This window comes from Salvelinus namaycush, chromosome 41 (assembly GCF_016432855.1).
Source record: "Salvelinus namaycush isolate Seneca chromosome 41, SaNama_1.0, whole genome shotgun sequence".
Taxonomy (NCBI): Eukaryota; Metazoa; Chordata; class Actinopteri; order Salmoniformes; family Salmonidae; genus Salvelinus; species Salvelinus namaycush.
Window position 1 is genome coordinate 2,797,035 of NC_052347.1, and position 20,856 is coordinate 2,817,890.

Here is a 20,856-nt window from a genome sequence, read left to right on the forward strand (position 1 = left end):
CATAACATTGAAGGTTGTGCAATGTAACAGGAATATTTAGACTCATGGATGCCACCCGTTAGATAAAATACAGAACGGAATAAACGTTTTGCTTTCGGGGTGATAGTTTCCGGATTAGTCAAAGGTATATGGTTTAGAGAGAAGTAGTCGATGCGTTATAATTCCTGTAATAACTTGCGGCTGAACTTGAAAGGGGTTCCTTCATTATTTTACCGTTCATGTCTTCCATAGAGAATGTCTTGATCTACTTCAAATAAGGTCTGTGTTTCGTGCAGGCTTAAACCGCCTCGACGTTTTGATACCCGTGTAAATCTCACTAGGATAAGGTGACGTTTGTCAACATATTTTCATAAATCCACTCTACAAAAAAAATGATCTTCGCTTATATTTAGCCAATATTGATCAGAGTTACCTTGTCCTATGGATATCTACACAGTTATAAAATTGGCAAGGCGGTGTAAGCCTACACGAAACACAGACCTTATTTTAAATGAATCTAAAAATATCCTATGGAATAAATGAAGGAACCGCTTTTCAGATTTTGCTAGAAGGTGTCATGGGAATTATGACTCGCACTTTGGTCGTCAATTCTTACCATGCCCATTATTAAAATAGGATTTCCTGCATATAGAAATGACAGTTTTTGTTTTCAACATTATCCACAGGTAACTTAAACTCTATTTTTATCAAACAGTTGAGAGTATTTGTCTCCTAAGCAGACTCTTCAGTATCATTGTCACTTCAGAACTGTGTGTGTGTGTATTTATGTGTTATAATAAAAGTGTTCATTGTTCATTCAGTATTGTTGCAATTGTCATTATTACAAAAATGTGTGTGTATGATATATATAAAACATATATATATTTCTTTATTAATCGGTATCGGCTTTTTTTGTCCTCCAATAATCGGTATCGGCGTTGAAAAATCATAATCGGTCGACCTCTACTCTAGACTACAGTTGTGTTGCGGTGAAACTGTGAGCGTCCCGTCCAACTCATACACTTTCTCTAGGGTTTTGTGTCAGTGGAGAAACATATTTTATGTGGTTTAGAGAGGATTAGTAAAACGATACTGGACTGTGGCATTTACTGCGCCTCAGCCTGCCTCAGACAGCGCTGCTCAAGAGTCTATTACCTGAGTCGGGTCTCGGTGAAAAGTGGGTTTACAGAACTGATGGGCCCGGAAACATTACATTGATTGACCCAAAATGTACTTACACTAAATGACTCAAAGATTACCTACTTACCGCTGCAGACATAGGCTACATCCGAACAGACTCAGCCCTAGATGCAATTAGTTCCAGCATTAGGGCTCTATTACAGCGTGATTGAAATGTTCCCGTGTTTGCAGAGACTGCATTCACGGCAGGTGTGCATATGTCGGCTCAAACGGAAATTACTTTTACTTTTCTATCGCACAATCTGGAACGCTTCAACGATACAGATAGAATAGAACCCTTAACCTGCAATAACCGCCGACTGCATAGCAGTTGTATTGCTTTTATTTAGGCGATGTCGGAGGTGTAACTGTGTTCGGAGCATTCAAATCGGTGAGCGGCTGCTCTTGTCGTCATTGTCACGAAACCACACCTGTCCTTAAATCCCACCCGTGTTAGAAAGTTCAGAACGAGAAAGTGTAGGCTCTATAGAAATGACACTCAAGTTTAAAATCATTCAATTAAACAAGGGTTGATATCAGCCTAATCGAGTTGTAGATTACAACACGCAGTGTTGGAACTTGTAGCAAGGCTGCATAGGATTTCTACTAATGCAACTCGGTGCATCCAATGGCCATGTCCGCTATAAGTATAACGCCAGGAGCCGCTTGCTGATTTGACAGCTCCAACGTAGTTCCACCTCTGACATCGCCTAACTAAAACAATAATGCTGCTATGCAGTTGTCGGTTATCGCGGGTTAAGACAGATCTGATTGAATCTAGCCCATAGCCTACATCCTACTTCCAAACCGGGTTAGTGCTCTACTGTAGGTTCCTAGAGACCCTAAGACTGAGTTTCAGAGATATTCACTCTGCAAAGTACTGTCAGCCTCTAATGGATTCAATCTAAAATAACCATGACCATATATATTTTGAGCGTCTGTCTCCCTAGTTACACTTAATCAGAGCAGGATTATGGTAATGCAAAGTCACTCCACGGCAATGTTGAAGTGGGACAAGAGAGAGAAAACATGCCAATCAATGAGAGTTCCATCACAGCACTGGCAGGAAGCACATTATCTGTCCTCTGTACGCACGGATGACGGCGTCGCTGATCTCTATCCCACTCCTCCTCTACACTACAGCTGTGTTTTGTCATTTTCTGTTCGTCATGTCACAAGTGCCAATTCATTACAATTAGCCCAGTCAGGATCAAAGTGGGCTAAAAACTACTCACACAGAGATGGTTCTGTGTTGCTTCTGCCACACTGATATTAGTGTCATTTGCAATCACTTGTTGTCCTCGTTCCTTTTCTTCATTATTTTTGCTCTGACATTTTTCCTCATTGTCTCTCAGGCCGGCTGGTTGGTGAAGCTGTGACCTATGCAGGGTTGTCTTGGCTGATGGTCCAGGGGCTGTGTCCTTCCAGGAGGGTATGCCTGTATCCCACCATGCCGCTGCTGGCAGAATGGCTGCTGTGCCACTCCTTGGTGGCATGCCTGTTGCTGCACAGCCTGGCGCTCGGCGCCACCACCGCGGGCCTCCACAGGGCGAACACCGGCTGCTCCGAGAGCTGCTACTGCTCCGAGATGGCCGACGGCGGGAGGGTGGTGCGCTGCAGCAACATGCACCTGGCGGAGGTGCCGCATGACCTGCCCAATGACACTCGCCGACTTTACCTGGACGGTAACCTCCTCACCACCATCCCCGCCGACGCCTTTGCAGGGCTTCCTTTACTCAACGAGCTGGACCTCTCCCACAATGAACTAACTCAGATGGAGCCGGGGGCCTTCCGGGGTCTGGTCCCCTCTCTCAGGAGCCTGGACCTGTCCTCTAACAGACTGACCACCCTGGAGCCAGAGGTCCTGGGGGGCCTGAGGGCCCAGGCCAACCTCACCCACAACCCCTGGCACTGTGACTGCCGCCTCCAGGTGGCTATGCCCCGGCTGGATCTGGAACCGGTATCACTGGCTGGCGTGGTGTGCCACACTTCGGAGCCCAAGGACGTCGGCGTCGATACAGGGGTGCCCTTCATCATGGTGGCGGCCGACCTGGACCTGTGCGCAGGGCTCAAGAGGACCACGGACGTGGCCATGCTGGTGACCATGTTCGGCTGGTTCGCCATGGTCATCTCCTACCTGGTGTATTATGTCAGGCACAACCAGGAGGACACACGGAGACACCTAGAGTACCTCAAGTCCCTTCCCAGCAAACTGGACAGGCCAGAGGAGTCCTCTAAACTCAGCACAGTGGTGTGAGAAGTAAATTACCAGACCTGGGTCAAATGCATTTTGTCAGGTACTTTCAAATTCTGTGCTTGATTTAGCTTGATTGCTGTGCAAGGAGGTAGAGTTTGCACTTTTGGGACAATTCTTATGTAGTAGGTAAGCTAAATCAAGCGCACCTGTAGTATTCGAAAGTATTTGACATATATTTACCTAGGTCAGGTAGAGACACAGGAAATAACAGCCAAACACCTCAAACGGATCAAAAAAGGAAATGCGTAAACTTGGAAATAGACCGGGATACTACTGTACTGTACAGGTTTTCACCAGTAATCCATTGGAAACGCAATACCTCACGGTAACATTTCATTCAAACAAATTCACACTCTTTGATGAATTGTCATTACATTAGACTCTTTATTTTCACATAGCTGTTTGTTATACGGATTAAGGAATTATTTTACACATACATTTGTGAATATTCTAAATGTATTTGCAAATCAGTCTGTCTTTATGTAAGATACTCTGTATTTGAAAATGATTTAATTCCAACGAGGTATTGAAAGATTGTCAAATGCATAACTATTTCACAATGGACTGCTGAGGGCACCGTTTTGTTGTTATTCAGGAATGCACGATGTCATAAAATGTCCCCATATTAGTAATAATACTGTGCTTGGCAGTATAACAGAGACTGCATTGTTCTTCCAGCAGCTGTACTCATTGAATGTTGGATCTTTATGTTCTGGATGAGAACCCCATGTAATCATCAAACATTGTACCGGAAAGAATAAAATCATGAAATGCTCCTTCATTTTAATTTTGGACACAATACCATATTTATTCACAGTTGTATTGCATGTAATATTTCATTTCACACAAAGACCGCCTGAACATATCACCTTTTTCATTTATTTGAAATGAACAATGTGTTCATTATATTGAATCATGATATTTGACAGACCGTAGTGCACGATGGCAAAAGAAGTTTAGAAATATGAATTGCGCAACTTCAATCAGTGGGTCCAACAAGTAATTGTAAAAAAAAAAAAATGTTTTAAATGAGTTCACTGTCTGAAGTCTTATTTCAATTTCCTCCAAGCCTCATGAATTATTTTGATCACACTAACAGGTATGTCTTTTAGAACTATGAATCTGCTTTAGGGACAGACTGCACTGAATATAACTTCTGTCACACACACACATGACAGCCACAATGCACACAGTAAAACTCCACACCCTCAGGCTGAAATAAAAATGATAGATTTGACCCATGCTCAACGTTTGGAAACTGGGCCTGCCGATGGGATCGCCCCTGGCCTCCCCCGTCATGACGTAATGGGAATAAATACAGAATGGTGTTTTCCTATCCTACTGGAACTATTAAAACCCTGCCCCTTGACCGTGGTACAGTATCTAGCCACAGTCTGTCCGCTTTTTGTCTGTCTTAAGTGCTCATTCTTGGAGGATAGGAAAATGGGGGTAACCTTTCTCTCTCTCTCTCTCTCTCTCTCTCTCTCCCTTGCATTTATCTGTCATCGTGGAAATTGCAGCTGAGCTCTAATGGCCACGGTGACCTACACACCACCAATCTGATGCTGAAACCTGAGGGTCAATCATGCACACGCACACGCACGCACAAATAAATATAGTTCACATAATTATACAGTATAGCCTGTTCGATCTTAAAAATGTCAGTCATGAGTCGTACCAGACACGGACACATTGCCCTCATTAGCATGTGTTTTATTTGCATGGACAAATGGACTCAGTCACATTTCCATACACATTGTAATAGGAGAATGTCTGTACATGGGTGCTATGTAAGCAATAAGCCACATTGGGGGGTATATGGCCAATATACCACGGGTAAGGGCTGTTCTTATGCACGACGCAACGCAGAGTGCCAAGACACAGCCCTTAGCCGTGGTATATTGGCCATATATCACAAACCCCGAGGTGCCTCATTGCTATTATAAACTGGTTACAACGTGATTAAAGCAGTAAAAATAAATGTTTTGTCATACCCATATATGGTCTGATATACCACCGCTTTCAACCAATCAGCATTTAGGGATCAAACCACCCAGTTTATAAAAGAGTGTATAGCCTACAGCTAAACACTATCGTATGGTTAGTCTGAGCTCTCCTCGTAGCTGAACGTTATTAAACACACTCACTCTCTCTCCTGGATGTAAGGCAGACTTGATAGGTGACATTCAAACAGTGTCCAGGTGTCTGAGAACATCCCTGTTCTCAGACACCACTGTCACTCTGAAACCAGACTCATTGCTCTGCTCCTCAGTTACACTCTGTAGTAAGTGCGAGGGCTTTCTCTCAGGAGAAGGAAACGCAAATCTCTCCCCTTCATTTTTAAATGCCGTGTCCTCTGGGAAATCGAGACATTCCCTGACTGCTTTCGATTTGATGTAAAGTGGCTTATTGTCTTGTGTTTAGACCTACTGTAGTCAAATGGAAAGTATTGTTGTTTAAATAAGAATTGAGGACTCATTGAGTCATACTGCTGAAAGTAGAAGATGGGTATAGGAACACACACACACACACACACACACTGCTTCTGAGCTCATATCCAACCCTGTCAGAGTTACTAAGCTCTCTCCTCCCCATGTGTCAGCTGGTTAATTGCAGGTGGAGGGAACAAGTCCTCTCAGTCCATCTCCCTGAATGAGCTTTGGAGTTTCACTGATTACTTCTGCAATGCCACACTCGCTCCATTGTTTACGAAAGGAAGAGAATACGCAGCAGAGAGAACGAAGCGTTGGTTTGAGGCTCCTGATTAGATCTCAGGACTGTTGTTCTCTGTCTCCCTCATTTCCTAAATTGTCTTGTGTTTGCTTGATTTCACCTCTGCAATCAAGTCCACTAATTGCTTCCAATTTCAATCTCCAGCTGTGTATGATGTTATAGTGCATCAAAGATAAGATTTGAAAAAAATATATATATATATAATTCTCTGAAAGGAACTGTCTCTGTGGGTGTTGTAAAGGGTCTCCATGCTCCATATCTATTTCTTCAGATGCATTCAGATGTTATCTCACTGGCTAGCTCCTTGTTTGATTCTCCCACTGGCTAGCTAGTGTGGTGCAGTCAGTGGGGCTGCTGTGTGTGTGTGTGTGTGTGTGTGTGTGTGTGTGTGTGTGTGTGTGTGTGTGTGTGTGTGTGTGTGTGTGTGTGTGTGTGTGTGTGTGTGTGTGTGTGTGTGTGCGTGCGTGCGTGCGTCTGTGTGTGTACCCACCATCTAAATGGGTAACCTTGCCTGGGGCAGAGTCACCACTGGGAGCTTGGCAGCCGCCTGCAGAACAAAACCCACTCCAGCTGGTAAGCGAGTCCTCTTTGTCCCCACATCACCAATGCCGTGCTTTAACCCAGATGGATGCTATACTTACATTGTTGCCTAGCCAACCAAGAAGGAGCGAGTCTGTGAAAAACGGAATCAAGGTTAACACCCAGCCTTGGCTGAGGCCTCCCATAATCTATTCTGTCCACCTACACTTACTGAATGGATGAGCACTCTGACCTCTCTCTCTCTCTCTCTCTCTCTCTCTCTCTCTCTCTCTCTCTCTCTCTCTCTCTCTCTCTCTCTCTCTCTCTCTCACCCTTTCATTTAGACAGAACGTTGTAGTTACTGCATGGTAGAAGGGCAGATTCAAGGCTACAGCTCCTAGGTTTTGTGCGTGCTGGTATAATGACAGGTCTGTGTAATAATGAGCTTGGTCCACACTTCCCACACACTGTGGTAGCTGCTGTTCCAGACTGTGGCGTTCCATCCTCTTTGATAGATAGTGTGGTGTAGGGCCAGCCAGCCACTTAGCAGTTCAATTCTAATTTCACCCGAGGCAGCTGAATATTTAATTGGGGATTTAATTTTGGTTCCACATACTTTTAAAATTATAATTTGTGTACTTGCCGCATTTTGCTTTTTTGTGAAAGTGGCAGGATGGGGCCTCCCGGGTGGCACAGTGGTCTAAGGCACTGCATTGCAGTGCTAGCTGTGCCACCAGAGATTCTGGGTTCGAGCCCAGGCTCTGTCGCAGCCGGCCGTGACCGAGAGGTCCAGGACGATTGGCCCAGCGTCGTCCGGGTTAGGGAGGGTTTGGCCGGCAGGGATATCCTTGTCTCATCGCGCACTAGTGACTCCTGTGGCGGGCCGGGCGCAGCGCACGCTGACCAGGTCGCCAGGACCGTAACTGCTGCCAATTGGATATTCCCCCTCAGGAGACTGTAAAAGATTTGGCATAGATCCTCAAAAGGTTCTACAGCTGCACCATCGAGAGCATCATGATTGGATGCATCACTGCCTGGTATGGAAACTGCTCGGCCTCCGACCGCAAGGCACTACAGATGGTAGTGCGTACGGCCCAGTATATCACTGGGGCCAAGCTTCCCGCCATCCAGGACCTCTATACCAGGCGGTTTCAGAAGAAGGCCCTAAAAATTGTCAAAGTCTCCAGGTACAAGAGGCTTCTAAACAGCTTCTACCCCCAAGCCATAAGACTCCTGATAATCAAATGGCTACTAATCAAATGGCTACTCAGACTATTTGGATTGTCCCCCCCCCCCCCCCCCCCCTTTTATGTTGCTGCTACACTTTAGTCACTTTAATAGTCACTTTAATAACTCTACCTACATGTACATCTTACCTCAATTACCTCGACTAACCGGTGCCCCGCACATTGAGTCTGTACAGGTACCACCTGTATATGGCCTCGCTATTGTTATTTTACTGCTGCTCTTGAATTATTTGTCAAATTTTGGGGGGTATTTTTCTTAAAACTGCATTTTTGGTTAAGGGCTTGTAAGTAAGCGTTTCACTGTAAGGTCTACTACACCTGTTGTATTCAGCGCACGTGACAAATACAATTTTATTTTATTTCATCATTGCAATGTCAAAAAGAAAACACCACCTCAGTGGTAATGTAGTAAGAATTGGCAACTTTGTTCCATTAATGCTGGATGTATTGTACCAAAATCATCTCAAATACCAAATGTGCACATGTTGACTGACAATGTGTTAATACGTTGTTATTGTTCTCTTCATAGAGTTACAGTTGATCTAAATGTCACATTTGTAGAGGGGGGAGCATTACCCCATCAGGTAATGAGACACAGGCCACTCCGGATAGGGTGTCACACATCCATCCAATCTAATGGAGCATGCTCTGTCTCCACCAACTCCCTGCTTCTCTGGCCTGCTCTGGATCAGGTGTATGTCAGGTGTCAGGATGGGCTGCTGCAAGGTGGTCCTGCCTTTGTAGAATGACGACTTGAATGATAACTGTATGTGCACGTGTTTGTGCTCTATTATACAACGGGTGGGTCTAATCCTGAATGCTAATTGGTTAAAACCGCATTCCAGCCAGTGTCTTTTTAAGCAATAAGGCCCGAGTGGGTGTGGTATATGGCCAATATACCACGGCTCAGGGCTGTTCTTAAGAACTAAGCAATGTGGAGTGCCTGGATACAGCCCTTAGCCATGGTATATTGGCCATATACCACAAACCCCCAAGGTGCCTTATTGGTATTATAAACTGGTTACCAACATAATTAGAGAAGTCAAAATAAATGTTTGTCATACCCGTGGTATACGGTCTGATAAACCATGGCTGTCAGCCAATCAGCATTAAGGGCTTGAAACATCAAGTTAATAATCCACAAATTACCACCGGCTAAATCTATGACATTAAAATGCCTATTTACTCTGTTCCATCTGACTGTGCAATCCACTGTCTCATCAGCCCAGGCAGGCAATTTATAAACTTGATCTCCACCATAAAAAAGCATCTAGACATTATCTCACATTTCTTTTAGACTAACATTTTCAACAGCGGAGATTTGTATAAACCTTGCTGTTTGTCTCTCCAACATTTGCAACATTGTTTCAATATTAAAATTCGATCTCCACACCTGTCACATAGTATTGAACGAGTCGGGATGAGACAGACAGGCAGGCAGCGTTTCTCAGCCAGTCGAAATCATGAATGAGCATCATTTTTATGGATATATACAAGGATATATCAATTGAAAGAAGGTCAAAAGAAACTAAATGCAGATTTCCAGCTTCAGTTTGAAGTGATTGTGTTAGCTGTGATGTTGGCTAAATCCGCTGGACAATAGTGTCCTGAAGAGAGAGCACATTTTCAATGCCAGGTGAAATCGCGCCTCATTAGCTCATTGCTTTGGATGTATCCAAATAAATGTCACTAGAAAACAGCTTAAACTAATGCAAATGCAGCTACTGTTGTTATTCTGGCTGCATTTTTTGACGTGACTGTAAGTTAGCTGTAGTTGGCTAGCTAACAAGCAAGGGATACGAATGTTGCCAGCCAGTTTGGCAATGGAACATTGAACGACTGAGTCGCATCCATAGATACAGAACAAAAAGACTGAATGGCTGGGTTGCGTCTCTGGCAATCAAACCGATAGAACGAACGACCAGCCGGCCTAGGTAGCAACCGTAGTTCTGTGTCGGGACTATATCTTATGGAAGGATGAAATAGTATGAATAAATTCATAAAAATAACGTATTTTTCCTTCAAGTCTCATTAATATTCCTTGAGCAAACTTTTTCTTGATTTAGAACATTGTAGCTCATTGCACATACAATTGAGACAACAGTATTTCACTTGTACATTTCATGTTCGTTACACATTGTGGTGACATTGCTATTCTACACACACAGGATACACGCACATACACTACATTACCAAAAGTATGTGGACACCTGCTTGTCAAACATCACATTCCAAAATCATGGGCATTAATATGGAGATGGTCGCCCCTTTGCTGCTATAACAGCCTCCACTCTTCTGGGAAGGCATTCCACTAGATGTTGGAACATTGCTGCGGGGGCTTGCTTCCATTCAGCCACAAGAACATTGGTGAGGTCGGACACTGATGTTGGGCGATTAGGCCGGGCTCGCAAAGGTGTTCGACGGGCTTGAGGTCAGGGTTCTGTGTAGGCTAGTCAAGTTCTTCCACACTGATCTCGACAAACCATTTCTGTATGGACCTCGCTTTGTGCATGGGGGCATTGTCATTCTGAAACAGGAAAGGGCCTTCCCCAAATTGTTGCCACAAAGTTTGAAGCACATAATCGTTTATAATGTAATTGTATGCTGTAGCGTTAAGATTTCCCTTCACTGGAACTAAGGGGCCTAGACCGAACCATGAAAAACAGCCCCAGACCATTATTCTTCCTCCACCAAACTTTACAGTTAGCACTATGCATTCGAGCAGGTAGCGTTCTCCTGGCATCAGCCAAACCCACTTCGCGGCTGAGCCGTTGTTGCTCTTAGACGTTTCCACTTCATAAAACTAGGGGCGGCAGGTAGCCTAGTGGTTAGAGCGTAGGACTAGTAACCGGAAGGTTGCAAGATTGAATCCCCGAGCTGACAAGGTAAAAATCTATTATTCTGCCGCTGAACAAGGCAGTTAACCCACTAGGCTGTCATTGAAAATAAGAATTTGTTCTTAACTGACTTGCCTAGTTAAAGAAAGATTTAAAAAACAGCACTAGTAGGAAATTTGACAAACTGGAAGGTGGCATCCCATGACGGTGCTATGTTGAAATTCACTGAGCTCTTCAGTAAGGCCATTCTAGTGCAAATGTTTGTCTATGGATATTGCATGGCTGAAATAATCAAACCTACTCATTTGAAGGGGTGTCCACATAATTTTTATATATACAGTTGAAGTCGGAAGTTTACATACACCTTAGCCAAATACATTTAAACTCAGTTTCACAATTCCTGACATTTAATCCTAGTAAAAATGCCCTGTTTTAGGTCAGTTAGGATCACCACTTTATTTTAAGAATGTGAAATGTCAGAATAATAGAATGATTTATTTCAGCTTTTATTTCTTTCATCACATTCCCAGTGGGTCAGAAGTTAACATACACTCAATTTGTATTTGATAGCATTGCCTTTAAATTGTTTAACTTGGGTCAAACGTTTCGGGTAGCCTTCCACAAGCTTCCCACAATAAGTTAGGCGAATTTTGGCCCATTCCTCCTGACAGTGCTGGTGTAACTGAGTCAGGTTTGTAGGCCTCCTTGCTCGCACATGCTTTTTCAGTTCTGCCCACAAATGTTCTATAGGATTGAGGTCAGGGCTTTGTGATGGCCACTCCAATACATTGACTTTGTTGTCCTTAAGCCATTTTGACACAACTTTGGAAGTATGCTTGGGTTCATTGTTCATTGTGACACAACACAAAACAGGAAACAACTACCCACAACAAACAGGTGGAAAAAAGCTACCTAAGTATGGTTCTCAATCAGAGACAACGATAGACAGCTGCCTCTGATTGAGAACCACACCTGGCCAAACACATAGAAATAGAAAATCATAGAACATAGAACATAGACTGCCCACCCAAATCACACCCTGACCAAACCAAAATAGAGACATAAAATGCTCTCTACGGTCAGGGCGTGACATTTGTAGATACTTTTTAAGTAAATACCTGCAGTCAACTTGTGCAATACGTTAGAACAGGTATTTCCAAACTGGGGTATACGCGCAATGGCGTAGGGGTACGCCAAATAAAAACGTGATTCACATTTAAAATAAATATACATATATATGTAACGGATGTGAAATGGCTAGCTAGTTAGCGGGTACGCGCTAGTAGCGTTTCAATCAGTTACGTCACTTGCTCTGAAACCTATTAGTAGTGTTGCCCCTTGCTCTGCAAGGGCCGTGGCCTTTGTGGAGCGATGGGTAACGATGCTTCGTGGGCGACCGTTGTTGATGTGTGCAGAAGGTCTCTGGTTCGCGCCCGTGTCGGGGCGAGGGGACGGTTTAAAGTTATACTGTTACATTGATGCTGTTGACCCGGATCACTGGTTGCTGCGGAAAAGGAGGAGGTCGAAAGGGGGGTGAGTGTAACGGATGTGAAATGGCTAGATAGTTAGCGGGTACGCGCTAGTAGCATTTCAATCAGTTACGTCACTTGCTCTGAGACCTGAAGTAGGGTTTCCCCTTGCTCTGCAAGGGCCGTGGCTTTTGTGGAGCGATGGGTAACGACGCTTCGTGGGTGTCAGTTGTTGATGTGTGCAGAGGGTCCCTGGTTCGCGCCCGTGTCGGGGCGAGGGGACGGTTTAAAGTTATTACTGTTACATTGATGCTGTTGACCCGGATCACTGGTTGCTGCGGAAAAGGAGGAGGTTGAAAGGGGGGTGAGTGTAACGGATGTGAAATGGCTAGCTAGTTAGCGGGTACGCGCTAGTAGCGTTTCAATCAGTTACGTCACTTGCTCTGAAACCTATTAGTAGTGTTGCCCCTTGCTCTGCAAGAGCCGCGGCCTTTGTGGCGCGATGGGTAACGATGCTTCGTGGGCGACCGTTGTTGATGTGTGCAGAAGGTCCCTGGTTCGCGCCCGTGTCGGGGTGAGGGGACGGTTTAAAAGTTATACTGTTACATTGATGCTGTTGACCCGGATCACTGGTTGCTGCGGAAAAGGAGGAGGTTGAAAGGGGGGTGAGTGTAACGGATGTGAAATGGCTAGCTAGTTAGCGGGTACGCGCTAGTAGCGTTTCAATCAGTTACGTCACTTGCTCTGAAACCTATTAGTAGTGTTGCCCCTTGCTCTGCAAGGGCCGCGGCTTTTGTGGAGCGATTTGAATTACAAAGGCTCAGTGGGGTTTGTTCAGTGCCGGTATGGCACAAAGTCGGTATGAAGGTATGACAACCTGGATACCGCCAGTGGTGGAAAAAGTACCTAATTATCGTACTCGAGTAAAAGTAAAGATACCTTAATAGAAAATGATTTAAGTAAAAGTGAAAGTCACCGATTAAAATACTACTTCAGTAAAAGTAAAAAAGTATTTGGTTGTAAATATACTTAAGTATCAAAAGTAAATGTAATTGCTAAAATATACTTCACCCTTGCGTAGTCTTAACATTCTGTATACTCCCCTTGTCCTAAGGGTCAAAAATGAACCGCCTTCACTAAACCCCTAAACCCCTAAAAGCAGCTTCATTGAATTTTAAACCCCAGATCTATTTTGCATGAAGAAACAACCTGTCACTTTTCGCAATGTAGAAAGACTGCATTTCAATCATAGGACACCACTCATTTTTATTACAACACACTTGTCATAATTGTTTTCTTTACTGAAGTAGAGGTTTATTATTATCATTGCTAATGGTACTGCATAGGTTTAAACATTATTTTTTTGCAAGAGACAGCACTTAAGAAAGTAGCAGACATGTGCAGAAAGTAGTTTTAAATGCATTTTATTGAAGAGAAACAATAACAGTCTTGAACTTTTTTGGCAACATGGTGATATATTCTTATATACTGTAAAATGAGGAATTCATCGACAAAATACTAGTCTTCTCCCATTTTTTAACCATTGCCACCACCCACAAGGTGTATAAACAACAACAATAAATAAGAATAAAATAAGATAATAGATACAAAACAAAAACGTGAAGAACATAAATCAATCAACTCTAATTAGCACATGTAGGACAGACAAGTGTGTGTGCATGGACTATGCAGATATATTTCTCACATGTGCAGCACATAGTATTTGTTTTACAGTCCTTCTTTGGGGGGCAGAATTGGCATCTCCTCCTCTTGCCTGCCCCAGCTACAGTCTCAGGTGGATCAGGACAAGATTCAGCTCCCTGAACAGCTTTCACAAGCGCTGCAGAGGCTGCTGTGCGGGGGAGGTGCTCCCTTCTTTGAATGTGTGGGGTTACAAGTGCCTTTCCCAGCTGCTCCAGGAACACCCTCCTCTTGTTCCGCTTATCAGGCATCCAGGTAGGGTTGATCTTGTTCCATATCACGAAGGCATTGTATGAGGACACATCAATGATGTTATGGAAGATGACCAGGGGCCAGCGGGCAGTTATCCTTCTGCAGCTGTAAGTTCCAATCACCTTGTCCAGGTTGTCCACGCCTCCTTTGTTGTGGTTGGTCCAGAATGATGGCTGGCTTCCTGTCCTCACGATCACTGATCTCAGCCATTTTGTGCTGTGTGCTCAGGAGGACCACATTCTTGAGCTCAGGAGCTCAGGCTTGTTCTTTCTAACTGTGCCAAACATGGTGATCTTCCTCTTCAGGAGCTTCTGGCTGAGTAGCGTGTGTGTGTGTGTGTGTGTGTGTGTGTGTGTGTGTGTGTGTGTGTGTGTGTGTGTGTGTGTGTGTGTGTGTGTGTGTGTGTGTGTGTGTGTGTGTGTGTGTGTGTGTGTGTGTGTGTGTGTGTGTGTCGTTGTGGTTCTTGTGGTGTGTAAATTATTTTATAACTGCCGGGTCAAAAATGACCCTAAGGTGATGTTTCACTTTTTCTAATGTTGGGGTCACTCTCGGAAAAGCCATCACATTTTAAGTTGAAAAAATATCATTTAGGGGGTTTTCTCTGCTGTTGAATACAGTGGCGGGTCATTTTTTACCCTTAATACAACACGGGGTATCAAAATATCACATTTCTTATTTTACTGTTTAGACAAGTTTTCTGAAACTACATCTCAGGTACTCAAAACTCTAAACACAAAACAGTTAGCCAATTTCTCCAAACCCCACACACATCTTGCAAAATGAAACACAGCAATCAAAATCATGTACTCCCTGCTCAAAATGAAACTGCATACAAATGAGACACACACACACATCAAATGAATTTTAGTGACAACCGAGATCACACTAATGGGACATATTCAAAACACTACTGTCAGAACCTATTTCAGTGAAAAGACTAAGATGTTGTTATATTGTATATTGTTTGTGTGTACTCAAATAAGAAAAGAAAAATAAATATATTTTGCATATGCAAAGGAAGAAAAATACAGTGGGGCAAAAAAGTATTTAGTCAGCCACCAATTGTGCAAGTTCTCCCACTTAAAAAGATGAGAGAGGCCTGTAATTTTCATCATAGGTCTCAAAGTATTGAGATAAACTTTTGTTATTGACCAAATACTTATTTTCCACCATAATTTGCAAATAAATTCATTAAAAATCCTACAATGTGATTTTCTGGATTTTCTTTTCTCATTTTGTCTGTCATAGTTGAAGTGTACCTATGATGAAATTTACAGGCCTCTCTCATCTTTTTAAGTGGGAGAACTTGCACAATTGGTGGCTGACTAAATACTTTTTTGCCCCACTGTAGGCCTATTCTGTACTGCTTATTAGATAAATTGTACAGAATAGATAAACTGTAGAAATACAGTAAAATCCATATCATATGTCAAGAAACCATTGCGAAAACAAAATCAGTCATGTCTGTTGTTTTAGTCCAGCCACAGTTTTTCATTAACATCACAGGCGATATTCTCCTTGGCCAGACAGCGGGGGAAATATCTTCTGGCATGACGCATCCATTCCTGACAGGACTCTGCTGGAATGTCACCACAGGCCATTGCCTGGAGAAGGGCCATACGTTCATGGGGTTTGGGATCATACACCTTCCACTGCCATGCTGAAAACAACTCCTCAATGGGGTTGCGAAATGGGGAATATTTTTTATTTTATTTCATCTTTATTTAACTAGGCAAGTCAGTTAAGAACAAATTCTTATTTACAATGACGGCGTACTTTACAATGACGGCCTAATATTGTGGGAGATGGTTATGGAGCAAGTTGCGGACCTGAGCAGCCCAATGGAAACTCACGTTGTTCCAAATTAGAACATACATTTGCTGCTCAGGATCACCTGGTCCTCTCTGCTCTAGCTGAAAAAGATGGTCATGTAAGGTGTTCAGGAAACTAAGGAGATGGGCAGTGTTGTATGGTCCAAGGGTGGCATGGCGGTGGAGGACCCCATTGTGGCTCATAGCTGCGCATATTTTGACATTTCCCCCTTCGCCGTCCAGGTACCTCAATGATGGATGGCCCTTTTACCACAAGGAGCCCTGCTGGTCCATCACGACTGGTCTGCTGACGTAACAGCACGAGGGGGCTACAACAGACTTCTTCCGTGACGACGTCCCTCTAAGGCCTTTCTGCTAGCTTGCTAGCCCCGGCCCGCTAGCTGTCTGAATCGCCGTGTCTCCAGCCCGCCGAGCTACTCACTGGACCCCTATGATCACTCGGCTATGCATGCCTCTCCCTAAAGTCAATATGCCTTGTCCATTGCTGTTTTGGTTAGTATTTATTGCCTTATTTCACTGTAGAGCCTCTAGCCCTGCTCAATACGCCTTAGCTAACCCTTTAGTTCCACCTCCCACACATGCAGTGACCTCACCTGGTTTAAATTATGTTTCTAGACACAATATTTCTCTCATCGTCACTCAATGCCTAGGTTTACCTCCACTGTATTCACATCCTACCATACCTTTGTCTGTACATTATGCCTTGAATCTATTCTACCGTGCCCAGAAACCTGCTCCTTTTACTCTCTGTTCCGAACGTACTAGACGACCAGTTCTTACAGCCTTTAGCCGTACCATTATCCTACTCCTCCCCTGTTCCTCTGGTGATGTAGAGGTTAATCCAGGCCCTGCAGTGCCTAGCTCCACTCCCATTCCCCAGGCGCTCTCATTTGTTGACTTCTGTAACCGTAAAAGCCTTGGTTTCATGCATGTTAACATTAGAAGCCTCCTCCCTAAGTTTGTTTTATTCACTGCTTTAGTACACTCTGCCAACCCAGATGTCCTAGCCGTGTCTGAATCCTTGCTTAGGAAAACCACCAAAAACACTGACATTTCCATCCCTAACTATAACATTTTCCGACAAGATAAAACTGCCAAAGGGGGCGGAGTTGCAATCTACTGCAGAGATAGCCTGCAAAGTTCTGTCTTACTATCCAGGTCTGTGCCCAAACAATTTGAGCTTCTACTTTTAAAAATCCACCTTTCCAGAAACAAGTCTCTCACTGTTGCCGCTTGCTATAGACCACCTTCTGCCCCCAGCTGTGCCTTGGACACCATATGTGAATTGATTGCCCCCCATATATCTTCAGAGCTCGTGCTGTTAGGTGACCTAAACTGGGACATGCTTAACACCCCAGCCATCCTACAATCTAAGCTTGATGCCCTCAACCTCACACAAATTATCAATGAACCTATCAGGTACAACCCCAAATCCGGAACACGGGCACCCGCATAGATATAATTCTAACCAACCTGCCCTCCAAATACACCTCTGATGTCTTCAATCAGGATCTCAGTGATCACAGCCTCATTGCCTGTGTCCCTAATGGGTCTGCGGTAAAACTACCATCCCTCATCGCTGTCAAATGCTCCCTAAAACACTTCAGTGTGCAGGCCTTTCTAATCGACCTGGCCCGGGTATCCTGGAAGGATATTGACCTCATTCCGTCAGTAGAGGATGCCTGGTTATTCTTTAAAAGTGCTTTCCTCACCATCTTAAATAAGCATGCCCCATGAATGTAGAACCAGGAACAGATATAGCCCTTGGTTCACTCCAGACCTGACTGCCCTTGACCAGCACAAAAACATCCTGTGGTGTAGTGCATTAGCATCGAATAGCCCCCGCGATATGCAACTTTTCAGGCAAGTCAGGAACCAATATACACAGGCATTTAGGAAAGCAAAGGCTAGCTTTTTCAAACAGAAATTTGCATCCTGCAGCACAAACTCCAAAAAGTTCTGGGACACTATAAAGTCCATGGAGAATAAGAGCACCTCCTCCCAGCTGCCCACTGCACTGAAGCTAGGAAACACTGTCACCACCGATAAATCCACGATAATTGAGAATTTCAATAAGCATTTTTCTACGGCTGGCCATGCTTTCATCTTGCTACCCCTACCCCGGTCAACAGCCCTGCACCCCCCACAGCAACTTGCCCAAGCCTCCCCCATTTCTCCTTCACCCAAATCCAGATAGCTGATGTTCTGAAAGAGCTGCAAAATCTGGACCACTACAAATCAGCTGGGCTAGACAATCTGGACCCTTTCTTTCTAAAATTATCTGCCGAAATTGTTGCAACCCCTATTACTAGCCTGTTCAACCTCTCTTTCGTATTGTCTGAGATCCCCAAAGATTGGAAAGCTGCCGCGGTCATCCCCCTCTTCAAAGGGGGAGACACTCTAGACCCAAACTGCTATATCTATCCTAAGGTCTTTGAAAGCCAGGTTAACTAACAGATCACCGTCCATTTCGAATCCCACCGTACCTTCTCCGCTATGCAATCTGGTTTCCGAGCTGGTCATGGGTGCACCTCAGCCACGCTCAAGGTCCTAAACGATATCATAACTGCTATCGATAAGATACAATACTGTGCAGCTGTATTCATCGACATGGCTAAGGCTTTCGACTCTGTCAATCACCACATTATTATCGTCAGACTCAACAGCCTTGGTTTCTCAAATGACTGCCTTGCCTGGTTCACCAACTACTTCTCAGAAAGAGTTCAGTGTGTACAATTGAAGGTCCTGTTGTCCGTACCTCTGGCAGTCTTTATGGGGGTGCCACAGGGTTCAATTCTCAGGCTGACTCTTTTCTCTGTATACATCAATGATGTCGCTCTTGCTGCTGGTGATTCACTGATCCACCTCTACGCAGACGACACCATTCTGTATACTTCTGGCCCTTCTTTGGACACTGTGCTAACTAACCTCCAGACGAGCTTCAATGCCATGCAACTCTCCTTCCATGGCCTCCAACTGCTCTTAAATGCAAGTAGAACTAAATGCATGCTCTTCAACCAATCGCTGCCCACACCTGCCCGCCCGTCCAGCATCACTACTCTGGATGGTTCTGACTTAGAATATGTGGGCAACTACAAATACCTAGCTGTCTGGTTAGACTGTAAACTCTCCTTCCAGACTCACATTAAGCATCTCCAATCCAAAATGAAATCTAGAATCGGCTTCCTATTTCACAACAAAGCCTCCTTCACTCATGCTGCCAAACATATCCTTGTAAAACTGACTATCCTACCGATCCTCGACTTCGGCAACGTCATTTACAAAATAGCCTTCAACACTCTACTCAGCAAATTGGATGCAGTCTATCACAGTGCCATCCGTTTTGTCACCAAAGCCTCATATACTACCCACCACTGCGACCTGTATGCTCTCATTGGCTTGCCCTCGCTTCATATTCATCTCCAAACCCACTGGCTCCAGGTCATCTATATGTCTTTGCTAGGTAAAGCCCTGCCATATCTCAGCTATCTCAGTCACCATAGCAGCACCCACTCGTAGCACGCGCTCCAGCAGGTATATTTCACTGGTCACCCCCAAAGCCAATTCCTGCTTTGGCCGCCTTTCCTTCCAGTTCTCTGCTGCCAATGACTGGAATGAACTGCAAAAATCACTGAAGATGGAGATTCATATCTCCCTCACTAACTTTAAGCACCAGCTGTCAGAGCAGCTCACAGATCATTGCACTTGTACATAGCCCATCTGTAAATATTCCATCCAACTACCTGATTCCCATACTGTTGTTAATTTTATTTATTTAGCTCCTTTGCACCCCAGTATCTCTACTTGCACACTCATCTTCTGCACATCTATCACTCCAGTGTTTAATTGCTATATTGTAATTTATTTCGCCACTATGGCCTATTTATTGCCTTACCTCCCATATCCTACCTCATTTGTACACACTGTATATAGACTTTTTCTATTGTGTTATTGACTGTATGTTTGTTTATTCCATGTGTAACTCTGTGTTGTTGTTTGTGTCGCACTGCTTTGCTTTATCTTGGCCTGTCACGAACGTCGTTGTAAGGATTGTCGGACCAAAGTGCAGCGTGGTATGGGTTCAACATATTTATTTAGTGAACCGGCACAAAAAAACAATAGAGCACAAACAAAACGTGAAGCTAATGGCGTGCTCACAGGCAACTAACCAAAAAACAAGATCCCACAAAAACCCAGTGGGAAAAGGCTACCTAAATATGATCCCCAATCAGAGACAATGATAAACAGCTGCCTCTGATTGGGAACCATACCAGGCCAACATAGAAAACAAAACACCTAGATAGAAACACCCCCCCTTGTCACACCCCGACCTAACCAAAATAGAGAATAAAAAGGGCTATTGTCAGGGCGTGACATGGCAAGGTCGCAGTTGTAAATTATTACTTGTTCTCAGCTGGCCTACCTGGTTAAATAAAGGTGAAAAAAAATGGCGCATTGACCAATGATGTTCCTTCCTCTTCTCCTCGTCTTCGCTAAATTGAATTCAGCCTCATCTGTGAATATGAGTTCCGGGGGGATGGGACTGGCATTCAATTCCAATATTCTCTGAAATGACAGTAAATACAATAATTGCTGTATAGTAAAGATCACTGGCAACATCAGTGAGTCTCTGTTTCAAGAGTGTAATACTAGTACATTACTTACTTGCACATATTCGGACCGTTTATCCTTCACTTCGTACCGTTTATCATTCACATCGTACCGTTTATTCCTTTCAAATGGGACTCTCTAGATCTGTTTCATCCGGAGATGGTGTTTCTTAAGGATGCGGACAATGGTCGACAAGCTCACTCTGATGTTATGGAAGATGGCAGGGTTTTCAATCATCTG

At 44.1% G+C, this 20,856-nt stretch overlaps 1 protein-coding gene across 1 annotated transcript; it reads left to right on the top strand.

Annotated features, from left to right (window-relative positions):
• The first annotated feature begins 2,608 nt into the window (after positions 1-2,608).
• Positions 2,609-3,415, top strand: LOC120034097 (leucine-rich repeat-containing protein 3B-like). The gene has a single exon (XM_038980531.1). The coding sequence runs from the start codon at positions 2,609-2,611 to the stop codon at positions 3,413-3,415; it is 807 nt and encodes a 268-aa protein (XP_038836459.1).
• Positions 3,416-20,856: the final 17,441 nt, after the last annotated feature.

What these genes read in the sequence shown, in the direction of transcription:
- LOC120034097 (XM_038980531.1), top strand. Translation starts at nt 2,609, where the DNA reads ATGCCGCTGCTGGCAGAATGGCTGCTGTGCCACTCCTTGGTGGCATGC.